Source organism: Crinia signifera, chromosome 9 (assembly GCF_055691185.1).
Source record: "Crinia signifera chromosome 9, ASM5569118v1, whole genome shotgun sequence".
NCBI lineage: Eukaryota > Metazoa > Chordata > Amphibia > Anura > Myobatrachidae > Crinia > Crinia signifera.
The window spans coordinates 114,907,390-114,924,619 of record NC_139225.1 but is presented as its reverse complement, the minus strand read 5'-3'; the positions used below and the strand labels follow the sequence as shown (position 1 = coordinate 114,924,619).

General features: G+C 43.2%; 1 protein-coding gene across 9 annotated transcripts in view; it reads right to left on the bottom strand.

Annotated features, from left to right (window-relative positions):
* Window positions 1-17,230, bottom strand: part of LOC146035858 (muscleblind-like protein 2) — a 137,648-nt gene that overhangs the window by 20,508 nt on the left and 99,910 nt on the right. For 6 of the 9 annotated variants that reach the window (XM_083159534.1, XM_083159540.1, XM_083159541.1 and 3 more), the window contains 3 exons: window positions 15,349-15,402; window positions 6,244-6,394; window positions 787-881 (listed from right to left, as the gene is read on the bottom strand). In XM_083159534.1, the coding sequence (XP_083015660.1) occupies window positions 787-881; window positions 6,244-6,394; window positions 15,349-15,402 (300 nt within the window). The remainder of the gene's footprint in view (window positions 1-786; window positions 882-6,243; window positions 6,395-15,348; window positions 15,403-17,230) is intronic. The other 3 variants (XM_083159538.1, XM_083159542.1, XM_083159537.1) reach the window with 2 other exon arrangements.

The window sequence follows — 17,230 nt, the reverse complement described above, 5'->3', positions numbered from 1 at the left end:
TTGATACTCTATACAATATTGTGAAAATATGTTTCAGGTTCAACACACAATTTCCACAGCAACACAAAGCAAAAAGCACGCAAATGAGCAAAACCATGTTGCACTGCAGGTGGGGCAAATAAAACATGTGCAGAGAGATTAGATTTGGGTGGGGTGTTCAAGCTGAAATCTAAGTTGCAGTGTAAAAATAAAGTAGGCAGTATTTACCCTGCACAGAAAATATCCCCCCACTTAAATCTCTGCACATGTTACTTCAGCCACACTTGCATTGCACATGGTTTTGCCTATTTCATTCTTTTTATGCTTTGTAAGGACCACTATATCATACATAAAGTAATAATCTTAGCAAATATACACCTACTGATTGCATGCAAATTTGCTATGAATTACATTATAATGTTGCATTCTATGGCCAACATATCTCAGTTAAAGCTATATCATGAGTTTTAAGCTAGAAAACATTAATAATGCAATCTCGTAGTAAATTGATTTATCACTAATATACTGTAGACAGTTAAACTGTTACTATTACTTAACCATAAACTAGATCCACCTTATGACAATGGTGGCTTTACATATTTTCCATTTTTAATCACAAGATGGATAATGGAGTAGTGTGTGCTCGATATACTACTATAACTACACTGAATACGTCCAATTCATATACAACATCGGAAAACAACCACATTTTACTCATCATCCACTTACATGACGTATAGAAAATGCGCTATTAGAACAATATCCCAGGATTCTAAATGTGAAATAAAGCTATTTAAAGGGCCAAACCTGATTGGCTGTAGCTGTTGCAGCGAAGGGCACGCTGGTGGCAGGTGTTGTTGCTGCGGACACAGTGGTGGGCGTAGCACCGTGCATCATGGGTACTTTCAGGAGGGAACCATGGAAGCGACATACAGGAGGGTGGCGGGTTAATGGTAACCAGAGCAACACATGTTGGGTTGGAGGAGCGTGGTAGGTATCACAGCAGCAAGCCATGTGACATCACCATGAAGGTTATACCAGGAGCAGCATGCAATCACAGTGCAAAGCAAGACAGCGTTATCAAAAAGAAACAAAAAAAAAGAGAAAAAAAGGAAAAGCGAATTATAATTAAGGAAACGGAAACATTTCAAACAAATACAATTATAAGCACATATATATGATGTGTGTTCCTACCTGACATCTAATGAAAACAACAGTACAACTACCCTAAGGTGACAATTTTCTATACAGATTGAATAGTCTAATGCAGTGGTCATGGAACTCGGTCCTCATTACCCCACGCAGTGCTTGTTTTGCAGGTCTCCTCACAGAATCACAAGTCAAACATTGAACTCCACCAGCGGACCTTATAAAATGTGTCTGTGAGTAATTAGTGCACCTGTGCACCTGCTGGGTTACCAGCTAAACATGCACTGTGTGGGGTAATGAGGACCGAGTTCCCTGACCACTGGTCTAATGCCTACTAATATCTTAGTAGGCATTACACTATTCTGTGATGTCAGTCGCCCGTTCCCGGCAGACATTGGCCCACCTGTGTTCCTTTCCAGACGACCCTGCTTGCTCTCATCCCTACCCTGCCCATAGGAACGCCTTGGTGACTGTGATAGTCACCTAAGGCAATCATACATTGGCCCTGCACATGCATAAATACGCCTATGTGCAGAGCCACACCATCGGCCCCCAGCGTAAATAACATGGGGACCGATCACTATTGAATCAGGCTCTTAAAAATAAACATGCCATCTGTTCTCCAGGACGATAAAATATCGTGTTTATTTTGAGGTCTTGAAAATGAAAATCAAATAACCTTTAATCATCGTTTCACTCTCTATGTTCCAATTATTGACTAATCGTGAAAATGTTACACCCAACACTTGATACAAGAAATGTTAGACCTGGGGACAAATGTTGTCGGACGTGTGGGACAACGGGCGAGAATGTTTGTATTTTTAAAGCGGCAATCATTTATACAATAGACCTGATTTTGCTTTGCAAGTGATTGCTGATTTAAAAATATGGCCAATCTCACCCAAAGTCTTGCACCTCTAGCAACTTGGATCCTATTAAAATTTACCCCCCCCCCCCCGTCAATTACATGCCTATTTGTGGCTTTCTCAATAGAGTCTACTCACACAGAGCAAGTGTTTATCAAAGTAAGGTCTTTATTAAAGGCATAGGTTTTGAAAACCAATCAGAAACATTTGAGATGAGCCAGTCAATGTATTGGGTTGCAGGGGTACCATCTAGACCAGGGGTGGGCAATAAGTGAACCTCCAGCTTTGATGAACTACAGATCCCATGCTGAAACGAATGCAGAGCACGCTGGGATGTGTAGTTCATCAACAGCTGGAGGGCTGCTTATTGCCCACCCCTGATCTAGACAGTGTGTCTGTATTCTATGGACAGAGATGACCCTTTTCCTGCTGTTCTTCCCCACAGCCTATCTCCGCCAGCCTCCTGGGCCCTCCATCCCCCTTATACCTAGAACCGACCCCTACATTATGTGGCTAGTTATACTGGGCTTTGCTCCCCTCTTCATTCTCAGCTCCCCATTTCTCTCTCCACAGCTTGGACCCAATCCTCCCATCTTTGCTGCACCCCAGGACCACCAGTGGACACTGACCAACTGCCCCATTTTTCATTGGGTTCAGCTGAAAATGTACTAAGTAAGAGGGAGTAGCCAAGTCTCATTACCCTCCAAGAACAGCCTCAGCTAGTGTGGAAGCTATGAGTGAATCCTCCAGATCCCTTGTTGATAACAGCCACCTGAGACACTCTAATGACTGCAGCAGTGGGCTCCTATTATAAGATATAAAGCATAACACTCTGCCCCGCTACAGGTCACTCTGATTTTAAGCTTCATTGACAGTCATATTCCAGGGGCCGTTTACACTATTTCTGTTGACATTGTAATTCAATTGGCTGCCACATCTGGCTGTCAGTGGGTGCACCCAATCACAAATCTAGGAAGAAAAATGCAATGCTGCCAACGACACCATGAAGAGGGTTCTTAGATATTTCTTAATCAGGACAGCTGGGAAAAAGTTCTATAGTAGTTACATAAATGAAGTAATATTTGTGTGACAAATAGCAAGCATGATTTAAGCATAACTTTCTGTACATTGTGCAGATACACAGTAATAAATGTATATGCTGCAATTCAAGACAGAATGCTACAGTGCCTTGCAAAAGTATTCGCCCCCCTTGGCATTGTTTCATGTTTTATGGCCTCACGACCTGGAATTAAAACGCATTGTTTAAAGGTATGCATCATTTTGTTTACAGAACATGCCTACAACTATGGAGATTAATATTTTTTTATAACCCAACCCTGACTTGTACTTCTCAACACTTTTGTCCCTGACTTGTTTGGAGAGCTCCTTGGTCCTCTTTGTGTGATGCCTCTTGCTTAGTGATGCTGCAGCCTCTGGGGCCTTTCAGAAAAGCTGTGTTTATATTGACAGATCAATGCCCCACCGGCTGATCTGCGAAAAGGGGGCGTGTCCCCATAAACAGCTGTGAATTGTCGAGATACAACCATGATCATGACTATCAACGGCCGTTCTCGGGAAAATAGGCCTAACTGTTGGGCCCATTCTATCGATCTGCCTCTTCAATGCTGTTGGGAAAGACACCATTGAAGAGGCAGAATAGTGGCAGGGATTGAATATCCCCCTTAGATGGCACACAGATGGACTTTATTTCACTAATAAAGTGACTTCTGAAGGTAATTGGTTGTACCAGAACTTTTGAGGAACTTCATAGAAAAGGGTAATTTTTATTTTGAATATATATATATATATATATATATATATATATATATATATTTTTTTTTTTTTTTCTCATTTTACTTCACCAACGTTGACAATACATAAATTCCAAGTTAAAAAATATTTAAAATACAGGTTGTAACAAAATAGGTAAAAAGTCAAAGGGGGTGAATACTTTTGCAAGGCACTGTATAAGGATTTGGGCATCTAATTTCTGGCCAACAATGTGGAGCAAGTAATTTCCGTGCAGCAAACAGGATGATGCAGAAAGCTATTATTTGTTATCTCGTACCAGTGGTGTGATGGTCAGTTACATAAACACGCATAGACTGTAGGTGTCCACATATCAGCAAATCTGGTCACTCTGACCATTCTATCTGGACTACTCACTGATCAGACTATGATCCAAACACAATGAGAGTATCCATCAGGGATGTACATTTTTTTAGCTTGTTGCTATCTACTTCACTTCTAATGTCAATATATGTAGTAATCGTTATTACTTGAGCATTATTGAGCATGCGATACTGCATGCTCAAACAGCACTGGTTTAAGTCTATACAGCAGACGCACTTTCAAGCTAGCGTATTTCACTTCGACAACTGAACAATGTTATTGGAGGTTAAGGCTCCTTTGGTCCATAATATTTCTGAGGACCACGGCTCCATGGAGCTTATTGTTAGAACGTGTTGCTGCAGCATTTCTAGACCTGTTTCCAACACACGCCATTTTGCGGACCAATAATTATGAGCAGACAATCTACTTAGTCACAGGTCAGGGCCAGTATTCTCACTGGAGAACACTGGCCCTGACAGATCGCTCAGCACACAGCGCTGACAGATCGCTGTGTGCTGAGCGTTCTGAGCATCGCTCAGAATGCTCAGTAAATCACTACATGCGTAGCCCCATTTAGGCTTGTACCTCAGACCCAGTTGTTAGTCAAAATTTACTGTTCTGTGTTTTTGCTCAATTCTTAGAAAATATTTAATTTTATGTTCCAACTGTACAGTCCGCACATATCTCACTTATTTTCTCTATCTTCACTCTCAGATCCTCTTGACAGCAGGCCACCACGTCATATCATACAGCCCACCAAGACCCTTTGCAATATGGCTGGACCTTTATGCCATAAAGGTCCTTGTGTATCAATGCTTATTTTCCTATAGATCGTAAGCTTGCAAGGAGGGCCTTCCTATCTCTATGCCTGTCTGTTGTTCTAATACTGTTGTTTCCAGTTGTAAAGTGTAATGGAATATGCTGAGCTATATAATAAACTGTTATTATTAATAATAATATTAATAATAATAATAATAAGACGAAGAAGAAGAAGAAGAATTTAAAATAGTGGTCACACTGACAGAAAGATGTGCCAGAAATCCTTGTAATCTCTTTAAGTTGCATCGCATCACCCAAATGTACAAAATCATCAGTATCCAAACTCAATGCTAGGAGTAGAAGAAAGGTCAACATATTCTTATTAAAATGTATGATTAATCCTACTGCAATCCCAATTAGTGTTTATTTTATCAATGTTTTTCCATGAATCAGGCTAGATAAAATGGTTTTTGGCACCCTGTGATTCTCCAACTGTTGGGGACATTTGGGCATATGTATCAAATCTTGGAGAGAGATGAAGCGGAGAGAGGAAGTATCAGTCATCTCCTAACTTCGGTGTTTGAAGAATATACCAAAAGGTGTAACTAGACATTTGTAGGCCACATAGCAAATGTTTATGAAGGCCCCTATGTACCTTCCAATGGTGAAAATTGTATCTAGCACATGTTACTTTAACAGGTAAGGTGGGCCCCTCTCAGCTGTGGGCCCCATAGCAGCTGCTCCCCCTGCAGCTATAGTAGGTACGCCCTTGAATATAACCCTTTCAAATGTAGCCAAAAGCTTGAGAATGTGCTGGGGCATGCAGAGTTGACCCGGATACTGATGATGCCCGAAAGTTTGAGAACTGGGATGACAGCACTGGGTCTGCAACCCTGCAATTGACCAGGCTCATTCTTTTGATTTGCAACTTGGGGCAGTGGCCTAACTTGTTCGTGAGTGATGCACAGGCCCATGGTATGCTAAGAAGGAGCTGTTTGGGCTGCCTGAGGTTGTTACAGATGGCCTCATTTTTGTGAACAAAAAAAAAAATCCCCTTTAAATGCCAGTGCAGAGACAGCTTATGTGCGAAAGGGGTTGTCCCAGGAAAAACCCAGGTGGTGCATCATAGTGAGAAATAGGTTCTCCAAGCTAGGACCCGGTTACCCATGTGTTAAAAAAACCAGGTCAGAGGTGTGTATCGACAGGGGCATATGTTTGAAAGGGGCATTAGAAGCTGATTGGTTGGTACTGTATTTCTGTTCACTTTATCGCTCTCCAAGGTTAAGTACATTCTACTCCTGGCATGCCCTGCCATACTCAGACAGGACGCAGGTTACCTAAGCATGATGTTTAGGATTTCTCATGAAATGTCTCTTACTTGTCGGGATAAATGCAGGTTGCTGTAACTGCATATTTGCTAGAGCCTGTTGGTAGTGGAAAACACTGGGGTTAAACACCGTGGTGGCCCCGTTGCTTTTTTCAAGTGCTGGCCTCTTTGGTAAAGGTTGAAGTGCTCCAGGCTGCAGTGCCTGTGAATGAGGAAGGAATTAGTTGCAATAAACTAAGAATCAGAAAGAGACACATCCTGCATGCAGTATGCATTGGCTGATTCACAAAATCACCTGACACTATCATTGGTCAAAGACAGGAAAAAAATTAAGTCATGGAATTGACACAGAAATCACACAATGTCTGAGGAACAGGGCACAACGGGGACACACGTGGAAAGCAGATTAGACATTATAGAAAACGATAGATTGTTTAAAAACAACAACAAGCATTTGTGGGCAACAGGATATGGCAAGTATTGTAATATTATCTAAGTCTTTTCTTTATATGGAATGATTGTTCCCTTATATAATCAATGTATGTCACACGTGAGTAGAAATACATTATCCAAAGAAAAGATTCTCCAAACTAAAATAAGCTTGTGGAAGAATTATATATAAATTCTATGCAATTCATTACAAAGTACTCACTAACTGTACAAGGAATATTGCGAATTCAGCCTAGCAATTCACTAGTAAATAAGTTCACTGGTGGCATTAGCATCTAGTGACGTGATAGGCTGCATCCTCGGGGTGTGGGGGCATTCTGACAGGGTCAACGGTACTAAGGTAACTCTCTACCCCCTCACTATAACCCTCCCTTGCAGCAGCCTAAACCTAACCCACCCTCCCGGCAGCCGGATCCTAACTCTCCCTGCTGGTGCCTAAACCTAACACCCATAACCCACCACCTATACCTAAACCCCCCTGCCACGTAACGTAACCACTCGCAGCCTATACCTAACCCTCACTTTCCTTGCCACAAGCTAGCCTACCCTGGCATACTCACAGATCAGGATGGTGGCTGCCGGTATTCCGGTGATAGCATCCTGATCCTTTTTGTAATTCTGATGGCAGCGTTCTGATGGCAGTCAGGATGCTGGCGTCGGTATATTGAATGCCGGCATCCTGACCGCCGGAATGCTAACCACATCCCGTATCCGTATGTCTGTATTGTACACTGGTATGGGGTACACTTAGGATCATGTCAGTTTAGGATTAGGTCCTGTAGGAGCCTAGCGGGACATTGCTGGTAGAAAATATTTATTATTTTTGCTTGGGTGCTTCTATACCCTTATTGCCACAAAACTATTTTAGCGGATCTAGTCTATCGATTTTAATAGCTGCAGGTGTCGTTTCTACCTACACAGCCACTGGTGTAGATGGGAGATCTCACAAGGTTTGCAAGATCTTGCGCATTCACAGTGGAGGCGGCTGGGAGGAGAGACACGCACATCAGCATAGACTGTGACATTGCCGTAGCCACCTCTGTTCCTCCTTTGGATAATTCTACAGTCTTTTCAGCAGCAGCAGCCACAACCTATGTGAACGTAGTGATCAAGTGTCCAGTCAGAGGGCAGTATTCAATGAGAAAAATTCGCAGTGTTTTATGGCGAGTTTGTGCTATTTTCGCGTTGGAAGGAGCATTTTGCTCTCCAAAAGTGAACCACCCTATTCAATGTGATATTTTCGCCGTCTTTTTAAGTGATTTTCGCCGTGTCTCTCCGTGTAGCAATTCTCCATCTTTTCATGGAGAACTGGAATGTGAACTTTTAAACTAAAAGGGTTTTTTTTTAATTTTGGTGTAAAAAAATCAGGATTTTTTTCTGTGAAGGAGCATGTTATTTTTATTCATGTGCTTATAGCACATGAATATATATTTAATAAAAAAAAAATTAATTTTTTTTTTACACAGAGCAGCCAGCAGGGGGCCGCAGCTCTCGAGACGCTCATTAGATATTCATATATTCACTGCACCCGATCATTACATATGCACGATCGGGTGCAGTGAATACTGGGTCCCCCGCTGGCTATAGGGGGGGCAGTTTGTGCTGCCTGGGTCCCAGGGAGCCCTCCTCCCCTCCACATATGTTCTGGGGCAGCCAGGGAGACTTTAATCTCCCTGGCTGCCACCGTCCCCCAGCTCCCTGCCAGCTCCCTGCCGTAGACGCTCGTCCGCTGCAGGGGTTAAGACTCGCCGCAAGTGGCAGCGAGTCTTAACCACATTGAATAGTGGGAGCAGGAGTGGCAGCGAGCCCTCCGGAACAGGGCGAGTGCATGGCGAGAGAAAAAATCTCTCGCCATGCACGGAGAATTTTTCTCATTAAATACTGTCCAGTAGTGATGACAAATCAAACCTACCATTCACTCATAGCTGGCACATGACCACAATGTTCATAGCAGCTTAAGATGTTTGCAATCATTAGTTCATGTCTCCATATTTCACTGTTTCTCATCATTACATCTGTATGCCATTGATTGTACCTGCATAGAAACTCTGCTAGTCTTTAGCTGCTTTACTATTGGTGGCTAAAGCTGCTGCTGCCTTATAGTAGACAAGCATTCTCCCCAATAGCAGCTGGAGTTGTTATTCAGTCGTCTTATGTGAAGTGTTCCTCACACCTCCTACACTGTAAGCTCATTCGGGTAGGGTCTTGTTTACCTTCCGTTTCATTTCATTACACATTTAATGATTATTACTATATAATTGAATAGTTTAATATATAGAATTTGTTTTAAATAGGATTTCCTCTATGTACAGCACTGAATAATATTTTAGCACTTTATAAATAAGGGATAATTGGCCTAATTCAGCATGATCGCTAATTAGAGAAATTGCAATTCGGTCAATCAAAAGACTGCGCAAGTACAGCATTCACATTGCAAATAAATATCTGTTTGTATGCATAGCAGTCGTGGAGCAGGGGCAGTTTGATTGACAGGAAGCCAGCGCTTAGGGGCGGAAATATTGGGGGAAAGTTAATAGGATGAGAGTTTCGAAAAGTGAGAGATTTGGTAAGAAATTAAAGTGGCAATTGTTTACACTGCAAAAACAGGTTTTTGCAGTGTAACTGATTGCTGCTTTAAAAAAATTTCACGCATTGTGTTTTCTGGTTGTGTTTGTGAAAATGCGGGTGTGGGTCTCTGACATCAGTGATGACCACTTCCAGCTTGATCATTTAGCAGCTTAGTGGAAGTCCTAGACTATAGCAGGTGGAGAAAACGGTTCTATGGTTTGGTGTTGCTAGTGGATCTACAAATCATCGCAAATAGCAATTATGCAGTTACCCAATGGGCATTCATTCTTTCTTTCTTGGCGGTGGCTTTTTCCCTAATTAGCAATCCACCCTGAACTAGGCTCTATATTAATAACAATTAGTGGGGTAATAGTGTTCATTCCAGCACCCGCCATATTTGACAACCCATGCAGTTCCTCTTCCCTACCTATGGTGTCGCTGTCTGCTGTAGTGTTTCTAGCACAGATCTGGTTTGCATATCAGTGCTGATATACAGACCATACTGTGATAGAACCTCTACAGCAGACTGCGACACCCCAGGCAGGGAAGAGGAACTGCATGGGTTTTAAAATATAGCGGGTGCTAGAATGAACACTAGGTAAGAACTTCTTTAGACCTCATTCTCATTGATGCTAAACCGCATGCAATAGGTGGCATTTTTAAAGCTACTACAATGCCCATAAGTGGCTGCGACAGTGGAAACCAATGAATCCATTGCTAGCATATCCACTCATATATTTACGTACATTCATGGACACTGCATAGCTGTGGTTGACAAAGCTTTTCACTCCATTCAGTGCAACACAAGATAAAGCATAGAGGTAAATGGAGAGACCTACATCAACCTCTTGAATGCAGGCAACATTGCTTGATAACAAAGAATAAAAGACACACTAATAGCCTCCTGACCTTGGGCTCAGTCACACAACTCAATAGTGGGTAGACACTGGGTGATATATATTTAACCATATGCACGATACAGATATCGTTAATGATGCATCAACATCGGTCAACGTGTATGCTCAATATTGTTAACAATGCATGCTCCCTAGCATCGATAGCGACCCACCCTGTTGTCTGTACATGCAGCTCAATCTGACAATATCGTCAAAGCCTGCATGTATGGAGTGGGGGGCGGGTGATGTCACTGGCCGAAATCGGTAAGTGTGTACGCTCCATATAATTCTCCAGCAGCACCGCCGATATAGTTAAATATATCGACGGCCAAGTGAGTCATCTAGTGTATACCCACCATAAGACACACAAACCACTGAAATTTGTGTTTATACTAACAAACATATGATTTAAGAAAAATTAGTTCCATAGAGTTATTTGTAGAAAGTGCACTGTTTCAGGTTTTTTTTAAAGATCCCAAATAAACCGTAATAATCAGAGAAACTACATCTACTGTAGGTTACAGGGGGCAAAGAAGAAGCAGGAATTCTGCATAGAATGCTATACTGTATGTGAAAGTCAATTAGAGAAGAGGACCGAGGCTTATGCCCGGTACACACCAGGACGATGGTGCTCGTTAGCTGACGGCGCTATTGCATAGAAATTTTATACTCTATCTATATCTCCTACCTCTTCTGTGCTTTCCCATGTAAATACACAGCAATATAGGAGTGGGAACAATAGGATCCTTTCAATAAATAAATACATTTATTCTGACCTTGAAAACAGATAGAAGCAACTGGCTTTATATTCTGTGCAGGGCCGGCGCCACCACTAGGCAAATCTAGGCATTTGCCTAGGGCGCCAGCCACTGGAGGGCGATACTTCGCACCTCGCCTCTCGCATGGAGGCTGCAGGGATGTCCGTGCCGGGTACCTGTGGCACTGTGTGATCTGGCGGCGGGGTCCCTGCAGTGATGCGCGCTATCCGGCAGCCAGGCGGCGGCACGGGAAGCGCTGCTGGGTTTGAAAACATTCCGCATGCTGATTGGCTGAGATTCAGCCAATCAGCGTGCGGCGAGTTTTCAAACCCATCAGCGCTTCCCGCGCCGCCTGGCTGCCGGATAGCGCGCATCACTGCAGGGACCCCGCCGCCAGATCACACAGCGCCGCAGGTACCCCCCCGTAGGCACCGGGGCGCCACACCCCCCTCACCAGCCCTGATTCTGTGATTATGCAACAGTTGTTCTACCTCAGCACAGGAAGCATTTGATGAAGAGACCAGTAACATAATACCACTGACTAAGGGCACAATTCAAAGTGGGCCACAGAAGTGCGGAAAACCCTATTCAGAGACTTCTGCTCATGCATGCACCGGAGCTTGCATGCGTGAGGCTTGAAACTGCAAGAAGCAAATTTAGTAGAACATTACAAAAAATAAAAATAAAAAACCCAACGTTCATGTCAAATGCATTTTACAATGTATCTTTTTTATAGGAACTAAAATGACTTAACTACCAATGCATCTTCGGTTGTGCAAGTGCACAGTAATATAAAGTATCATCAAATCCTAGTCGAGAACAGCAAATACGTTTTTATATATCCTGTGGCCCACAATTATACTTGTTAACCAGTTATACTGTAAAAAGATACATTGGCCATGCACTAAGTTGCACACATGTCAACATTGTTTTATTTTATGTATATAACAAATTACGCTAAAAGAAATATCAGGCATAATTCATGTTTGTACACAATGCCGATGTTTGCGCAAGTCAGCGATTACCAGCAGACTGCATGTGCTGCAATCGCACTGCGCAGGGGCCATGGTTCTGCATCGATCCTGCTCGCAATAAGGATTTCATGGCAATGTGCTTAACAGGAAGTGACTGTTTGGAGAAATAAACGAGAAGTGGGCCAAAAAATGCAGGTGTGTCCTGGCTGTTTCCGGGCATGTATCTGCTGCCACCTGTGGGATCATACGTACAAAAACATGGGACTTGTGTCGCTACTGCCGTGCACGGTCTGTGTAGCCATAGGCCTGCCCATAGACCCAATGGCCCTCATTCTGATCTGCTCGGTAAGCTGTGAAGCTCACAGCTTACCCAGCGGTTATTGCGCCACCCTGCCAAATCGCCTCCCACCACCGTACACCCTCGCAACCCTGCGATTGGGTGTTTTATGAAAACACATCCCCTTCCATGTGTCCGCTGCTGGAGAAATCAAATGATTTCTCCAGGACTCGCATACAGGTCAGTGGACGGCTGACGTCATGTTAAGTCAGCTGCCCGCCCCTGGCACACCACGTCATGCTGCCATGTACATGGGAATGACAAGCGTTTGCATGGGAACTCCCATGCAATGTTCCTTGTTTTTGCATATAGGCTGCAAATGTGTACACCGTTGCGAATGAGTTTGATAAGGCACCAGAGGGCATCTTTATTCATTCATTCAACTTCACTTGCTAATATGAGCAATCACAAAGCCTAGAAAATTGCTACAAACATGAATTAGGCCCACAGTCATTAGTGGTAGTGATACAAATTTGAGCTAACCAAAATGCACCGTAATTGCCAGTAGCAGTACATAAAAGCACTTGTAGCTACTTGGTGCATGACCAGGATACAGAACACAGAAACAATTCATATACAGAAGGTAAATATATACTTCATAAAGGAGGAATGACAGAGATAAAGCAATGCAAATCTAAGCCCATTGCTTGTAAAGGTGGGAAACCTGGTTTGTAGCTCAATGCTGTATGCTAAATGTTTATTATGTATATCTAGTCAGGATAGAGCAAGCCTTACATAATAAGCATATAAAGCAGGTGCATATATGTATATATATATATATATATATATATATATATATATATATATATATATATATACATACATACACTACAAAGCCCCTCATGCTGGAGATGTAGCTCAGTGTGGGGACACCAGCAAAACTGTGGTAGATTCATGCTGGAACATTTGGATCCACAGCAGATGGAGCTCTACATGCTGGCCACCCCCTAGGCTACAGTGTAAGGGCTATTTCACATGCTCTGGCTCCTGAGGGGCAGAGAAACCCCGCACGGCCAAGAAGTCGTGCCGCACTCAGAAGTTTTCAATGGTGGGGATGGCCACAACCCGGCAGCCGTCCCTTCCAGTGGCGGGATCTGGCAGCAACCGGGCAGCCGGGCCGTGGCCGTCCCGTGTGAATGGACACAATCGTGTCCATTATTAACTACTGTGTGTCGCACGGCATTTGGCCGTGCAGGGTTTCACCGCCCGGCAGGAGCCCGAGTGTGTGAAATAGCCCTAAGGAACAGCTTTTGAAAACCTATATATTAAATGGTTGCAATCAGTTTGGGATTTTACCTACAAAATAGAAGACTTTGCTTTCTCGTATAGTTTATGAAAAAGCAACATCCTCTCAACAGCTAATAGAATGTAGCGATCAACAATAGTCGATGGAGGCAGCCATTTTGTTGACTGAACCCACATTGACCATACTGAGTAGACAGCCTATTTATTCTGTTAGAACTACGGACATCACTTAAGTAGAAGGTCACAGATGACACTGGTTCTCTGTGAACTGATTTAGTATTTGAAACAAGGGCCTGTTTGAGGTGCACAAAATACCAATTAAAATTATCTTTTATTTGCTTACAATTTTACATACACATAAATAGAAAGATATATTTATTAAAATACAGTAATACCAGATATGAGTAAAGATTAGAAATATATGTGAAATGAAAGGAAATACAGGTCCACTATATTCCCTTTTGGTCTTCTTTTAAAGTACTGTACTTGTGTGTATGGGATGCAGTCAGGATTGCGGCGTTCAGTATACTGACGCTGGCATCCAGAATCCAGACTGCTTTCAGAAGACCGGCCCCCAAACCCCATGAAGCAGATGCTGGGTTAGGACCAGGCCTGGGATTGGGGGCAGAGGTTTAGGCACTACTGGAGGTACTTAGGGTTAGGCTTAAAGAGGGTGGGTAGGGTCAGGCTCCGGTGTGGGGTGATTAGGTTTAGGAAATGGGGTGCGGGGGTTAGGCAGCTGGAATGGGGGGGTAAGTATACTTACCTGACCCTTAGGCATCCTCCTTCGGGATGCCGGTGTCACTATTGTGACCTCCGGTCGTCTGTGTATATATATATATATATATATATATATATATATATATATATATATATATAGGCAAAAAGGAAACCGGCACTCCAGCACTAGAAGAAGATAGCTGACCGGGGTGCTGCAGGCAGGGAAGATGCAGAAGGGGTTGTATAACAGCACTCCACGGATTCATACAAGAAGACTCCAAACAATGGTAACAGTCACCATTTTGACTAACTGTTACCATTGTTTGGAGTCTTCTTGTATGAACCTGTGGAGTGCTGTTATACATATATAAATATACTCCTTACAATCTAAATGTACAGATGGAGCGTTTCTCATTCAGCACCAGCCCTCGCCAGATCCCCTCCGCTGGCTAGAGCTGGTGGAGAGGCGCGCCATCTGACGGGAACGTGCAAGCGTCTCACAAGCACGCGTGTCCCTGTCTCTCGGTTGCGGGGAGCGGAATCCCTGCCCGTCTCCGCTTCAGGGAGAAAGGCAGGGTTAGGTGGGAGTGTGGGGGGCTACGGGTACTGACGGGAGGTGGCGGTGGGCTCAGACAGAACGGGGCGGGCAAGCCCCCTTCCGTCTGATGGCGGGACCTAGTTATTGGGGATGGAATCATCAGGACCTGCAATAACAAGTTGCACTCCATCTGTATGTACATTTTTAAACAATTAAACAAAAGTTAACTCTTAATTGGTACTTTGTGTGTCTCTGCCAAACCCTTTTCCACTTCTCCTTATATGCCTTGTTTAGTCTGTGGCAGCACCCCCTATTCCGTAGTAAATATTAGTATTATAAGATAGTAGTATAATTAGGGGTTTGAGACTCTAACAATAGATTTACTTAATAACTTCCTGTGCGGTAGATCTTTGTCTCTCTCTGCTCAAAGGTCTAATAATGGGCAGCCAATAAAATGACTGCTTCCTATGTGTGTGTGAGACAGATTCACTTCACATTAAATTCCTAAGAGTTTTAGGTGAGCGTAAGATTAATACATCATAGACATTGGCTTCAAACCAACAGACAACATTAAATGTAGGTGGACAGCTTTCATGTAGGTAACACAAACAGGAATCCATGCACTTGAAGATGGTTACATGCAAAGCAAGAAGGTCATAGGTTCAAGTACCAGGTCAAGGGTGGTGCTGAGGGGTCGCTTCAGTGATGTAACAGCTGGCTGAGTCTTAATTAGCAGGCAGGGAGCACATGATGGCAATGGGCCGAAAGGGGTCAAGCACAACAACAAAGACCAGCAAGCAGAGGCATGTCATAAGAGTAGTAACATTGTGAAGAGGTGAAAAGGAAAAAAAAAAAGAATGCATTATATAATATGTATAAAGCCAGACATGCACGGAATGGTGACTATTGTTAATGCAATATAATAAAACTAAACAAGCTTGATTTTGCTTTCTCTAAGGGAGCAGCAACCTACAACATTCCATCTGTTCTGGATTTTCTCCTTTGCTCACAGAATTCTTATATGTGATGCAATGCCGTCTTGTCTTTTTAATATGATAAATTCATGTTGCTGCCAAGTAGGCCTCAGACAGGCTAACTAGAATGGCTAACAAGGACCAAAATAAGGAATTCTATAATATATTTTTATATTACTATCACTTGTCATTTTTAACATTATACTGTTTCTTATTACCCTCCTCAGGTCTCTGTATGCCTCCTTATATAGCTCATCATTCATAGCTTATATAACTTATTGCCCCTCCTTATTGGATCCTTATATAACTCAATGCCCTGTCTCATTTTTTCCTTATATAGCTTAATGACCCTACTTTTCCACTATGTATACTGTAACTCAATGCCCCTCCTTATATATCTCTATTTCCCTCCTCATTCCTCCATTATATAGCTCAATGCCCCTCCTCATTACATCCTTAGAACTCAAGATCCTCCAGTTCCCTACTCTCATCCATGTCCCTCCTCTCATGTTTCACTGCTAATCAATTGCCTCATCTCATGCTTCCCTTTATCCAATTGCCTCATCTTATGCTTCACTGCTATCCAATTGCTTACCCTCATGCCTCAAGCTGTTTGCTTCATCTCATGCTTCATACTATCCATTTGCTTCCTCTCCTGCTTCCTTGCTGTCCAGTTCCCTTCTCTTATGCTTCACAGTCATCTAATTACCTTCTCTCACATTTCACTGCCAATTCAATTACCTCTGCTCACACATTCCTCTCATCCTATTGCCTCCTCTCATGCCTTACTTCCAATCCATATGTCTCTTTTTAAGGTGCCCATACACTATGCGATTTTGGGCCGATTTCACCTGATTTCAGCACTTTAGGCCGATAACTCTGGTGAAATCGTCCCAAAATCACATGTGTGTGACATTTGATCCGATCCAATGTGCGGTCCCATGCACTTTGGACCAGATCAGGAGGTCAGACGTGCAGCATGTATAGTGACGTCCGACCTCCGGCAGCGGGCAGGCAGCGGCGGCTATTAGGATTTTAAAATAATGACTGGCCAGCCTCTGATTGGCTGAGAACTCTCTCAGCCAATCAGCAGTCTCTCAGCCAATCAATTGCCGCTCAGAAGGGAGGCCGCTGATTGGCTGAGAGGGCTCTCTCTCAGCCAATCAGAGGCTGACCAGTCATTCGACACATTATTTTAAAATTCTAATAGCCACCGTTGCCCACCCGCTGCACTGATCACCGCCGCTGCACATGCCACCCACCCCACTGCTCCTCACCGCACTTCAGCTCCCCGGTTTTACATGTGATAAATCGCATGCGATTTATCACATGTAAAAAATGGCACATGAAGTGCCAAATTGTATGTGAGCCTCCAGGGGACCTGCCGGGTGGCTCGCAGGAGAATTGGTTCCTACTTGTCCTTAGAACAAGTTGACCGAATGTATGGGGTGCTTTACACACCTATAACTTTTCTGACCATTCAGTAAACTCCTGTGAACATTAATGCCTCAATCAATTGTGGCTATCAGAATATAGAAGTTAATGGAGTTGATAAAACTTAGTGAAAGATTAACTAAG